Source organism: Mauremys reevesii, linkage group 1 (genome assembly GCF_016161935.1).
Source record: "Mauremys reevesii isolate NIE-2019 linkage group 1, ASM1616193v1, whole genome shotgun sequence".
Classification (NCBI taxonomy): Eukaryota; Metazoa; Chordata; order Testudines; family Geoemydidae; genus Mauremys; species Mauremys reevesii.
In genome coordinates this window covers 268,904,679-268,918,005 of record NC_052623.1, presented here as the reverse complement: position 1 = coordinate 268,918,005, position 13,327 = coordinate 268,904,679, and the positions used below count along the sequence as shown (strand labels likewise).

At 44.9% G+C, this 13,327-nt stretch overlaps 1 protein-coding gene across 1 annotated transcript in view; it reads right to left on the bottom strand.

Annotated features, from left to right (window-relative positions):
• Positions 1-249: 249 nt before the first annotated feature.
• CACNA1I (calcium voltage-gated channel subunit alpha1 I) overlaps positions 250-13,327 on the bottom strand; it is a 113,767-nt gene continuing 100,689 nt past the window's right edge. Inside the window, exons 32-35 of the mRNA XM_039488959.1 lie at positions 5,345-5,461; positions 4,436-4,601; positions 3,105-3,301; positions 250-1,056 (exon numbers count right to left, since the gene is read on the bottom strand). Of these exons, the coding sequence (XP_039344893.1) occupies positions 349-1,056; positions 3,105-3,301; positions 4,436-4,601; positions 5,345-5,461 (1,188 nt within the window). The 3' untranslated portion in view covers positions 250-348. The remainder of the gene's footprint in view (positions 1,057-3,104; positions 3,302-4,435; positions 4,602-5,344; positions 5,462-13,327) is intronic.

Genomic DNA, 13,327 nt, shown 5'->3' with positions numbered 1-13,327 from the left:
TCTCTATGTATATGTATATAACTAAACGGCTGCCACCCGGGCAGGTGTTTGGCTGGTGGGCCCAGTCCCTCCAAGCCCAGCGGTGCCCTCCTCATCCCTGTGGTCTCTGCGGTGGTGCTCCCGGTCCAGCGTGTGGGCGGGAATGTTGCCATATTGCTTTCGCTCTCTCACACCACGGAGGTACAGTACCAGAGTATTTACTAAATATATATTTATATATATATATATTTATATATTGTGTTTGTGTGTTTCTTTTTCCCACAATCCTTTGGACTTGCTGCCGGGAAATGGTAGCACAAGGTGCACCCTTGCCCACGCTGCTTGCTCCCCTCCCTACCCCAGGGACCCTCATCTGTTCCTCTTGCTGACTCCATTGCCCAGCTCCAGCTCAGAAGGGAGTGGGGAGCTGCGGTCTGCTGTCCCCAGTTTATCAGGGCTGTCCGACCCCTCACCATCACCTGGCGAGGGGGTGTCCTTGTAGAAGTCCGTCACCCAGGAGGGCATGGAGAGGAACCCCCGGGGGTCAACCGAGTAGAACGGCTTGGCTTCGTTGGTGGTGGGCCCTCGGGAGGAGGGGTTGGCATTGAGGCTGCTTGTGCTGTTGCACTTCTTCACAAGCGCTCGGCCTGGGGACGGTGGGGGTGGGGAGAAAAGGGATGTCAGGGAGAGGCTGCTGAGGGTCTCTGACTGCTCGCTGTTGTTGCCACCCCTCAGGCTGCTACCCGCGCCCTCCTCGTCAGAAGGGTCCATGGAGTCATGATGAGTGCAGCCAGGGCTTGTGCTCCCTCCGCTGCTGTGGCTCCGCTGATGCCGCCTGATGTTCTGCAGGCTGAATATCCCACGGCCCCGCAGGTTCCGCCTCCGGGATGCAGGGGAAAGCGGAGCTGCCATGGTTCTTTGGGTGGCAGCCGTTGGCATCGGGCACAGTGCCACCGGGAGGTCCAGGGTGCACTGGGGTGAGTCGCTAAGGTTCAAGCTGTCCTCCAGGGTGGTCTGCAAGCTGCCTTCTGAGCTACTGCTCCTGCTGTCATCGAGGGAGGTGTCGCTCTCCGTGGCCTGAGAGAACAATATGCAACAAAGGGAAAGCTTTCAATCTCAGTTCCTTGCATCTGGGGCAACGGGGGTGAGATGAAATGTGGCAAGAGCTACAGTCCACTTGGAAGGGCTCCTATAAACCACGAGTTAGATGGCCGGAACATCTCTGGCCCTGTATTCAGCCTCTACGGGTGCCTTTGAGCTGTGGGACTGTCTGTTCCATTGTCACCATCAGGTGATAAGGTCACAATCGGAGCAGGGCAGAGAAAGGTAATTCTATTTCATGATGGATTTTAGTATTTAGAAATTTGGTTTCACTTGGATTCGAAATGCAAACCAAACATTCTGAAATTCTCTGCCAAAGGCCATGGAGCCGGGCTCTGGGGCAATCCACCTGGAAGGCTGCCCCAGGGGCATATGCCCTGCAAACCCACACTGCTGAGGAGCAAGGGCTCACAGCTCCCTATCAGTCTGCCCTGCTGAGGAGCTGGATGGGTGCTGACTGGAAACACCCATCCAGCTCCTCATCCATCCAGCTCCAGATCTGTCGGGACTGCATCAAAATCAACCATCTCCGCAGAACATTTTGGTTTTGATGAACTGGCAAATTCTGATGAAAAAATGTTGGGTCATAATTGTTCAATAAGGTGATGCGGAGATAGGGAAGAGCCCAAAGGGAGGGGAAAATGCCTTAATTTCTCTGTTTTGTTGGTCTCCTTTGTTATTTCACATTTTAGTTGTTTATAACAAAGGGTTCTCGAGACCTCAGGCTTTATCATAGGTAAATTAGAGGGTGTCTGATTTTCTCTTCCTCTGGAATGGGCCAACCCTTCTTCAACTTCACTCTCCTGCAGCCCAGAACATGAGCCATTCAGGAGACACCTTAGCATAAGCACAGCAGGGGAGTCCTCATGGCTTCTCCTTTCCACCACCTGTGTTTCTCAAATACATTTTATTTCCCCTCCTCTACTCTGTTCTCCCCAGTCTCCTAAGTGACAAACAGCAATATCTACCTGGGAGATAGAGGCCAGATGGGATATGAACAGAGACAAGGCCAGGGACACAGAGTCCATCTGGATGGGATACAGACCTAACAAGCACTGTGTGTGTGGGCATGAAGGAAGGTCCATTCCAGTTCTATTTGGACTTCATTGTTCCTGTTGCTTGGGTCCTGTGAACACATCTGGCTTCCTACCCACTTTCTTTAACTCCTGCTGAAACTATTTTTACATGTATTGAACCCAAGGGCTAATGCCCTCTCTGCCACCAGACCAAGTCCTTAAGTGGAAAGTGTTCTGTTGCCACTAGCAGGATCAGCACCAAACTTATAAACAGGGGTGTCTGGGGCTACCTCTTTATACCTGCCATCCAAGCAGCAGGAGCCCGGGAGGCAACGCTCAGGAGCCAATGTGAACTCATGCCTACTTGGATCTAGACTGAGTCTGTCAAGCTAACTTGTGACCCAAACCAGGCCAGTGCATGTTTTCTGGAGGCACAGGGCCAGTGCCATCCAGCTCCTTCTTCCCTAGTACTCACTATGAATAACTCTTCAACCTAGTGTACTCTCTGTTCCCAGTAGTGATCTATCCCTTTGATCCCCCAGACCCAGTGCACTCTAGGCCACAGTTGCCAGCTTTCATGTGGTACATAAGCACCCCAACTTTCACAATAAGCCAAAAATAAAGCTAATCCCATTTCAAAACAAGGCCAAAACAAGCCGATCCCTAGGAACCCCAACACTCTGTGTGACTAGATCCCCCCGGCGTGCAATCTGGGGCTGTGGTGGGCCCGCTGTGCACCCCTGACTCTCTCCCCACCCTTGCCCCTGCTTGCCCACCCCCCTGCCCCTGCTTGCCGGAAGCCCATTAAAAAAAAGAAGCAACAAGCTACAAGCCAAAAACTAGCCAACAAGCAACTCACAAGCCAATTAAGTCAAAAACAAGTCCAATTTGAGTTTTTATTTCTGTGGGTTTGGCATGTCTGCTCTAGGCCCTTCTTCTCTCTCTCCTCCCCTCAGCTCCCTCTTTGCTTGGGCCCCTGTCGTGATAGGTGGGAAGCAGGGCCCTTACCTGGTGGAGTAGTGAGCAGTTCACACTTGGGGATCGCAGTGATGCCCATGAACCCTGCAGAGAGATTTTAGGAAGGCTGCCTGGACAGGAAACCTTCTCCTGCCCAGTCTGGGTGGCAGAGATGGCTGGGTGGAAAAACTCCGCTGGTACAGGTAACAGTGGCCTGGATGTACCTGGAGAGAAGGGTCTGGGGGGAACTGGCAGAGTGGGGCAAGGAGGTGGAATGAAACAGAAAAATAAGACCTCAAGAGTCCATTGATCCACTTTGGAGCCTCTGTTTCTACCAAGGTAAAGGTCCTGTAAGCCCTGTTAACTGAAGGTGTTTAGTGACATGTACTCCCAGGCATGGATCCAGAATGCCGAGTGTTCACACATTCCATTGATCCCACTTTCCACGTAATTACCAAAGTTAGTAACAGACTCAGAACCACTATCAGAGCTTGCAGCAATAGCCCAACAAGGAAATGGGGAGCAACATGCCCCTCCCATAAATGTCCTTGGAGAAAAAGGCTGAGACATGATAGGTCAAATTTAATCCAGGTGCAAATCCACTGAAGTCAATGGATTTACAGCTGGGCTCCTGCAGAATAGCAGAAAAGGGAAATACATAAAAAGGTGACTGGGGAGCTCACTGGCCCCATAAGGCCAGAGACATGTGCTCAGAAGTGGAATTAGGACTCTTGTTTCCAAGGCAGATGAAAGTACTGTACGGACCCTAGAGATAAGGAACATGGCCTCAGGAGATGGTGGCACTGTCCACACTACAGAGTTACCATAGTTCATTCACCGGATTGCTAGCTGATGTGACACTGGCTTTGAAGTCTTTGGGCCTCATTCTCATTTGCATCCTGCTCCAGCTGTCCAAAGGGACCTTAGTGTAAAAGAGAATCATGTTCTTTAAGACTGTGAACATCTGTCTGTCTAGGGCAACTCTGAGGAAAGACAATAGTCACTATAAAAGGTGCCAGGGAAACCAAGCAAGCACTGCACCAGTGCTTAATTTGTGCCATGGCTTGCCAGGACTGAACCCCGGCACCTCTAGGTTTGGCAATTCATAGCCCCAGCATCTCTGAGCTTGCTCCATCAGTTATGAATGTAAAACAATTGCTTGAGCCCCGGCACCTCTTTCATTACAAATTGAGCCCTGCACCACACTGAGATTGGCAAATTGAGAGTGAATTCTTCTTTAGTGAAATCCCGTATCACATCAACTGTATTCCTTACCAAAATAAAGCAGAGCCAGGTCAGACTAACTGAACCAGTCTGCACTGTCAGCAGAGCTAGCATCAAATGACCACACTGTCCAGGAGAATGGAGGGGACTTTCTTTACCTTGATTACTCTCATGCTTCAGCCAGGACTGGACGGGGTTGAAAGGGATTTTCTCCATTTCACACAAGTAACTTTCCGGAGTTGGAGAAGCACCTGTTGTTGTTAATGGGAAGAAACATTCCCCCAAATCTCCCATGCCCATGGAGTCAGGACTGTTCTGGCCATCCTGTTGAAAAAATTAAAGAGATATCCTTTGTGAAATTAAAAATCACAAGGATGGGGTGAAGCTGCATGAGCAAGCTCTGGAGATGGGGTGGATTCTGAAGATACCTGGGCAGTGCACATTCATATTAGCAAATGGACATTCCAAAGGGTTACACTCCCATCCCCCTAAATATATTTCCAGTCAAAGCAAGCCATTGATAGCGGTGAAAGGAGCAGTAGCTTGCACCCCCCTCCGTGTTCTCATCAGATCTGTCTGAGTGATAAGTCTCTAGGGGAGGAGTTGCTGCTAAGTGTCTGACACTCACATTCTTCATGATCAGTAGGGGAATACATGGCACTCCAGGCCGCGCTGGGACATAGGTACGGAGTTTGGCACATTAAGAGGAACATGTACCCGTCCGGTGGTGCTAATGGCCAACAGATATTGTGGTCCTGTTCCAGGATGCAGGCCTCTCCCATGGTTTGTGCTGTGTGCACATAAGTTCTGTGATGGACCCTGTCTCAGACAGCATGGAGAAGTGAAGAGGAGAGGAGACACTCACCCCTTATAACCTCCTCCACTGGGAAAAGCCAGACCTTCACAGGATTCACTCCCATGCCCTGAGTGAGGAATGGGTTCTTGCCAAACCACTGCTAGGAGGAATGGTGGCTCTTTCAAGGAAGGACGTATCATTCAGGACCTGGGAGGATGCACACTCTTCCCACTGTGTATGCATATATCCCAAATACCTAGGATGCTCCTACCTTGGTGTCCTTAGGACTCAACTGACAGATGCTGCGATTGTCTAAATCATCCCCTAGCAGGATGGAAGAAGACTTGTCTGAGTTGAGGGATAAGGCTTCCATTTCAGCAAGCTGAACCTACAAGAGAAGAAAGAAGCTGTCACAGGATATGGCCTGAATCTATTTCTCAACCAATCCTGCTGTTTTAAGGCAGGATGGGTGCAGGGAGAGAGCCCAGGCACCTGAGATTGACTTAAAAAAAATTCCTTTATTTATACTGTGTATTTCCTAACCCAGAGCTAGGCCTGGTGAGACAACCCACTTCTAGTAAAGCACAGAAATGAAAACTGGGAGCTGCCAGGGACCAGTCCAGATGATGGGTTCCCTGATCAAGACTCCCCTGGTGTGAAAGATGGAGAGAGGAATCCAGAGTCTGTCCCAGGGTCAGAGTCTGGCACCAGGCTCCTCGAGTGTTGGGCTCACTGAGCCAGTGCCAGGAGAGGACTTCCTTAGTCTGGGGATAATAGTCTGCCCCAGAGATAGAGCAGTGGGGAAGAATCCCATACACCAACAATTAGTTCGTGGCAAGCTGAGGTGTGAATCTATCCTGCACTAGCCTTTGGCAGACGGACTGTCCCTGTGGACCTGCTGCCATGCATTAACAGTTCATTAATCTAGTCCTCTCTGACCTTCAGCAGGGTCCATGCAGACAGACAGCCCACATCAGGCTAGTGCGGGGTGGATTCACACCCCACCTCACTGCAAACTAAATGTTGTGTACACAACCCCCTAGTCTGGAGACAACAGAGTGTGCTCTGATGCTGGACGAGGAGAAGGCCTCCTCAGTCTGGGGCTAATGAAGATTGTCCTAGTTAAATAGAGTGAAGGCTCTTTCATGCCAGGGATAATCATGCCACTTTCAGTCCATGCCAGTGTCATGCTTTTGATTCTCTCTCACCTTAACTACTATAACCTATTCCCTTCTGGCCTCTCCGCTTCTTCTCTCTCTCACCTTTAATCTATCCAACACCTCAACTAACATCTTCTCCTCCCTGTTGCTTTATCTATGGCACCCGGTCCTTCATTCCCTTTATTGGATTCCTCTTTCTTTATCAGGTGTAACAAAGCTCACCATTCTCAGCCTTCAGGCTCTGCACAGCTCTGCTCCTGCCTACATCTCTGTTCATTTCATCCCTCAACCCATTTTACACCCTACACTCCCCTCCCCAACCTTCTCTCCTTAGTGCTTCCTTTGCCTTCTCCCATTTGCATCTCTCCTCTACACTTGGAAAGCTTCTCCTTCTTCCTGTATGCCAAGCAGCCTCCCTCTCCTTCAAACATACTTCCTTCCCTCAGCCTTCCCTCACTGGTCTCTAGAGCAGAGCTAGCTCCTACTCCTGCACCTGATCCTTTATTGTTGTTGTATCTGTCTTATTTAGGGCTGCACGCTCCTCAGGACTGGGATCTTGTCCTCCTATGTGTTTGAACAGACCGGGTGCACCAGTGGCACTATGTAAATAACAATAAAGTGGATGATGTGGTGATATGACTCCTTCAGGCTGGAAGTTTAGTGGTCTTTGCCAGTGTCAGTGACTGGAAGAGGACTCCTTCAGAGTGATAATTCACTTGTAATAAACAAAAGAAAAAACCTGATGTACATTTTTAAAGAGACCTGACATCCATAGTCATTAGGTTGTTCCAACACAAGAACACCATGTTGTATAACTGCTCCTTTTGCTCAAATACAAAAGCCACCAACTCAGAGCATTAACAAACTCAGAAACCCACAACTGCATTATGTCAAACATGCTACTCAGCAACCAGCCAACAACAATTTATGGTCTAGAAAGCACAGTCTGAATCCGGCCCCGTTTGACATGCGTGCTCATCCATGATGTATAAGCAAACATTTCACCAAAACAACCTTAACTCTGTCCCTATAGGCATGTAAGTATGAAATAGGAAAAAATCTGAGACAACCTTCTTCAACCATAACAAAGCATTTCAAATCATCAGTGACCACAAACACAAGAATATTTTACTCTTTGTTGAACTGCTATTCTGCAAATCTGTCCACCTTGCAGTCTACACAAAAAGACATAATTAACAAAGTCATAAATAGACAACGAACAGGCTCAAAGCCTGTTCACCATTTTTCATTGACAAACCCTGGGCTGCGGATTAAACACTCCATGGACCATCAATACACATTGCTAGTGTGTACGCAAACCTCATAAAGACAGAAAATGAAATGATACCAATGACATGAAAAGAGAACAACTTTGTGGTGAGGAAGGGTCTTCTTATATTTTAATATTACAACTTCTATAGACTACAGACTACTTAGAACTCTCCTGAATAAAGCTGATGAAGTAAAAATGAAATGACGACAGTGGGCAGTTCACTATATCAGTAGATTGGTTTAAAAAATTCAAAGATGGCCACGTGCATAGTCACCGAACTTCTTATATCCCTTAGAAAAATGACTAGATCCAGACATAACAAATTATAGAGTCGTAGAGTTCAAGGCCAGAAGGGGCCACCGGATCATCCCTTTGAAAATAGGGAAGCCGTCATGACAATCTTAGTGTGAAGAACTGTTTTGAAAACAAAGCTCCAGGGGCTGAGTCCTGCAAAATGCTGAGTAGAGCTGAGCGAAATCTTTTGACCAACCTTTTTTTGGGTGAAAAATGCAGATTTGGCAACACTGAAACATTTTGCAAATTTGTGTCCACTTCACCAAACTGTTTATATAAAAAAATCCCTCCCCCCCCAAATTCCCCAAAAGTTGAAGCGTTTTATTTTGACATTTTTGAGTTTTCCGATCAAAATGACTTTTTGTTTAGAAATTTCCTTCAATTTAATTTTTTTACACATGCAAATACATTTTAAAAACTGCTCGAAATCAAAACAAAACATTGAGTTTAATCCAAAACATTTTTTTTTTTACTTTTCAATTTGCTTAAAATTTTGGTTTGGGGTCACTCAAAACAATTTTTTTTCGAATCACCAGCAAACCCAAAACCTCACTATCTGCATGGCTCTAGTGCTGAACACTTTCGCTTGACAGAGCAGAACGCTTAGCACATACTTAAGAACTTTAAGCATGTGTAGTGTTTTGGCTGGAGTGAGCTGAAGCACTTAGTATATTGCTGGATCAAGCCCTAGATAAGAAGGGAACAACTTGAAGGCTGTAGGCAAGTGCTGTCACGGGGCAGGTTTCAACCTGTTTTGGCATGGCGCTTCCTTATAATTTTGATGAAGCACACACATGTTGAATAGGGCCAGATGAAGAATGTGCTCTGTCTGTTTACATTTTGATTGATTACTCTACAGTGTGTTTGAAATGTCTGTGTACATCCTAGATTTTTAATGTTAGTGGTTGTATTTGGACAGCCTTCAGTGTTGCACAGCATAGTGTTCTTCTGGTGGAATTTCCTTGTTGTTTTTCACAAAAGTTTTATACTATGTAATTATGGATAAAAAATAATGATGCATATATCTGGTTAAAACGTTGAACTTTAATTTTACTTTAATATGATTTAGAAAATAAAAATATCTAAATTTTAATGCTAAGTTGTTTCTGTATGAGTTGATCAATAATTTCCTTTAAATTCCAGAATGTATTTATATGAATCAAAAATATCAACTTTGGAAAATAATTTATAATTCTAAAGTGGTTATTGGAACTTTTTTTAAATTACAAATCAATTCTTTCACAGTTGTTTTTACTTTCCTCATTTTTAGCACAAGTTTTTTGATTCTTATTTTTCTTTTAATGTAATTTTTTTATATTTTAAAAAATAAATTATTATAGATTGTGGTGATCATTCTGGCCACCTGTGCTTGTCTGTGTGTTTTTTTATGAAATTGCAGTTTTCTTTCCGTTAATATTTCAAAATACTTTTCTTGCTGTTTTTTTAATCCAAATTTTGTTTTATGCTCTCTTGTGTCTTCCAGTATGTCTTCTCAACCTTAACTCCATCTTAACAAAGGTTTTGTCTGGAGAGCTCCTGTGGTTTTTTTAACAGTTTGACATGGTTATGACATACACAGGAAACAAGACAGGCAGACAGAAGAAAACCTGCTGAAGCCTGTATGTTCTGATAGGAAATGGGACCAAGTAAACCAGGAGAACTGCAGGGCACTGGGAACCATGAGGGGCCAGAGTTCAAAGAACTCTGTGGAGCTGAGAAACTCTGCATGACCTTGATTTCCCAGCTATCCTCTGGAAATCAGCTTCCTACTCTTCACCAGCCTTCCCTCCTTTCCCATGCTCCAAACCTTGATTCCTGCTTCTTCTCCCAGTTTTGCATCCCTGTAGACTTTTTCTGAAGTCCACAAAATCTGCTGCAGACCTTAACAGGTCTGCAGGAACCACTGACCCAAAGTGGAATCTACTAATGTTCACAGCAGATCCTTCAGACTTCAGGAAGTCTGCAGGGAAGAATATCTGGGATCAGAAGTTGGAATCAAGGTATGGAACTTGGGGGAGCTGAGAAGTAAGGGGCAGATGACTCAAAGGAAGACCCAAGTGGGGCCAGAGAAATTCTGCTGAGCTTAGAAGCTTTGCTGACATGCTGAGCTGAGGTAGGCGTGGGAGACCCTAGGGACTCATAGGATGTCTGTAGGGTTAGCGAGAATGCTCAAGGCTACTGCTGGTTGTCACCTACCCATAATTCAGCTGCATACAGCAGCACATACATAGTAATGATGCTCATGAAAGTCCATGATTCATCATCTTTCTCTTTAGCCCTATTTCTTTCCCTTTCCCTTGACTTGGATTCTAAAGTTTTATTACCATGGGGGAAGATGCCACCACAAGTACCCTTTGTGGCTGTGAAAATTCTGCCACCCTACCCCTTGGTGGTGGTGGTGTGGTGATTTTGCTGCCTACCTTCCTGCATGAGAGGGTGGGGAAATTCTCCTGCCACCTGCCTCCCCATGCATGATGCTGAAGATTATGGCCGAGATTTTCAAAAGCAACACTTTTTGGGTACCCACCCTAGGATGCCATAAATGGGCCTGATTAACAGAAAGTACTTAGCACTCACTCTCTGAATATCAGGCCCCTTGCAGGGCCTTGAGTTGGGCACCCAAAAATGGAGGCATCCCAAACTACTAGTCACTTATCAAAATCTTGGGTATACCACCCAAGTAGCTGAGGGCTTGAAGACTCAGCAATTGGAGAAGAATAGCAGCATCTGGCTATTGCTGCCTCTGAGGAAGATTCATTGAGAAGGCTGTGGCTGGGAGGAGAAGCCTGGTGCCTTGGACCCAGGGGCATGAAGTCAATCCATTGCTCTCTTTATGTACAGAGGAGAGAGTAATTTACCAATGAGAACTCTTGACACTCTAACTTTGCTAACTCATTTCAACCAATAAAACTGTAGAATGCAAATTAACTAGACAGGGAATGGTGATGATTGGTTGTGTTACCGCTGATATCACACTGATAATATATAAGAATAACCTGAGCTATTGACACAACTCTAACCACAACCATAACAGTTAGGTACAACAACTGTTAAAAACTTTACTTAATTACAACCTAATTTCTTTCAGCATTTTCAGTGAGTTTTAACAGAAATTCCAAGATTTAGCGAAGTATTTTCAAAAGCACCTAAAAGTGATTTAGGAGCACAAGTCTCATGGAATGTCCATGGGACTTGTGCTCCTAAGTCCTTTATGTGATTTTGAAACTCCCATCCTTAGTAAGAAGCCATTTTTAGCTAGAAGGATCCCCTCCAAAAAAAGACTCAAAAACTTCCTTAATGGGCCAATTTTTAATTAATGTTACTAGGGCTGTCAAGCGATTAAAAAAATTAATCACGATTAATCGCATGATTAAAAAAATTAAACACAATTAATCGTGCTGTTAAACAATAAAACAATAACAATAACAACAATACCACCATTTATTTAAATTTTTTGGATGTTTTCTACATTTTCAAATATATTTATTTCAATTACAACACAGAACACAAAGTGCACAGTGTTCAGTTAATATTTATTTTTGATTTGCACTGTAAAAGACAAAAGAAATAGTATTTTTCAATTCCCCCATTGCAAGTACTGTAGTGAAATCTCTTTATCAAGAAAGATGAATTTACAAATGTAGAATTATGTAAAAAAAAAAATCCTGCATTCAAAAATAAAACAATATAAAGCTTTAGAGCCTACAAGTCCACTCAGTCCTACTTCTTCTTCAGTCAATTGCTCAGACAAAGAAGTTTGCTTACATTTGCATGAGATAATGCTTCCTGCTTCTTGTTTACAATGTCACCTGAAAGTGAGAACAGGCGTTCACATGGCACTGTTGTAGCTGGCGTTGCAAGATATTTACGTGCCAAATGCACTAAAGATTCGTATGTCCCTTCGTGCTTCACCCACCATTCCAGAGGCAGGGGCGGCTCCAGGCCCCAGCACGCCAAGCGCGTGCTTGGCGCGGCAAGCCGCGGGGGGCGCTCTGCCAGTGTTGCGAGGGCGGCAGGCAGGCTGCCTTCAGTGGCTTGCCTGCGGAGGGTACGCTGGTCCCACGGCTTCGGCGGTCCTCCCGCAGGTGTGCCTGCGGAGGGTCTGCTGGTCCCGCGGCTTCAGAGAACCTCCCACAGGTCCGCCGAAGCCGCGGGACCAGTGGACCCTCCGCAGGCAAGCCGCCGAAGGCAGCCTGCCTGCCGTGCTTGGGGTGGCAAAATGCCTAGAGCTGCCCCTGTCCAGAGGACATGCGCCCATGCTGATGACGGGTTCTGCTTGATAACCATACAAAGCAGTGTGGACTGATGCATGTTCATTTTCATCATCTGAGTCAGATGCCACCAAATGAAGGTGTATTTTCTTTTTTGGTGGTTCGGGTTCTGCAGTTTCCGCATCAGACTGTTGCTCTTTTAAGACTTCGGAAAGCATGCTCCACACCTCATCCCTCTCAGATTTTGGAAGGCACTTCAGATTCTTAAATCTTGGGTCGAGTGCTTTAGCTATCTTTAGAAATCTCACATTGGTACCTTCTTTGTGTTTTGTCAAATCTGCAGTGAAAGTGTTCTTAAAAGAAACAACATGTTTTGGGCCATCATCTGAGCCTGCTATAATATGAAATATATGGCAGAATGCGGGTAAAACAGAGCAGGAGACATACAATTCTCCCCCAAAGAGTTCAGTCACAAATTTAATTAAAACATTTTTTAAACAAGTGTCATCAGCATGGAAGCGTGTCCTCTGGAATGGTGGCCGAAGCATGAAGGGGCATATGAATGTTTAGCATATCTGGCACGTAAATACCTTGCAATACCGGCTACAAAAGTGCCATGCGAACGTCTGTTCTCACTTTCAGGTGACATTGTAAATAATAAGGAGGTACCCGTAAATGTAAACAAACTTGTTTGTCTGAGTGATTGTCTGAACAAGAAGTAGGACTGAGTGGACTTGTAGGCTCAAAAGTTTTACATTGTTTTGTTTTTTAATGCAGTTATGTAACAAAAATAATCTATATTTTTAAATTGAACTTTCACGATAAAGAGGTTGCACTACAGTACTTGTATATGGTGATTTGAAAAATACTATTTTTTTTGTTTATCATTTTTAGAGTGCAAATATTAGTAATAAAAATAATAATATAAAGTGAGCTCAGTAGACTTTGTATTCTGTGTTGTAATTGAAATCAATATATTCGAAAAAGTAGAAAAACATCCAAAAATATTTAATAAATTTCACTTGGTATTCTATTGCTTAACAGTGTGATTAAAACTGCAATTAATCATGATTAAATTTTTTGAGATTCATTTTTTTGAGTTAATCGTGTGAGTTAACTGCGATTAATCAACAGCTCTAATTTTAACTCAAAATAATTAACAGATTTACTTGAAAATCGAATCTTTCCTCACTGATTATGGCCCGAATTAATCCAGGCATTTAACCACGTGCTTAACTCTCACAGACATCAATGGGACTTCAGAAAGCACATGCTTAAAGTTAAGCATAGGCTTAAATGCTCTGAGAATTGGGCCC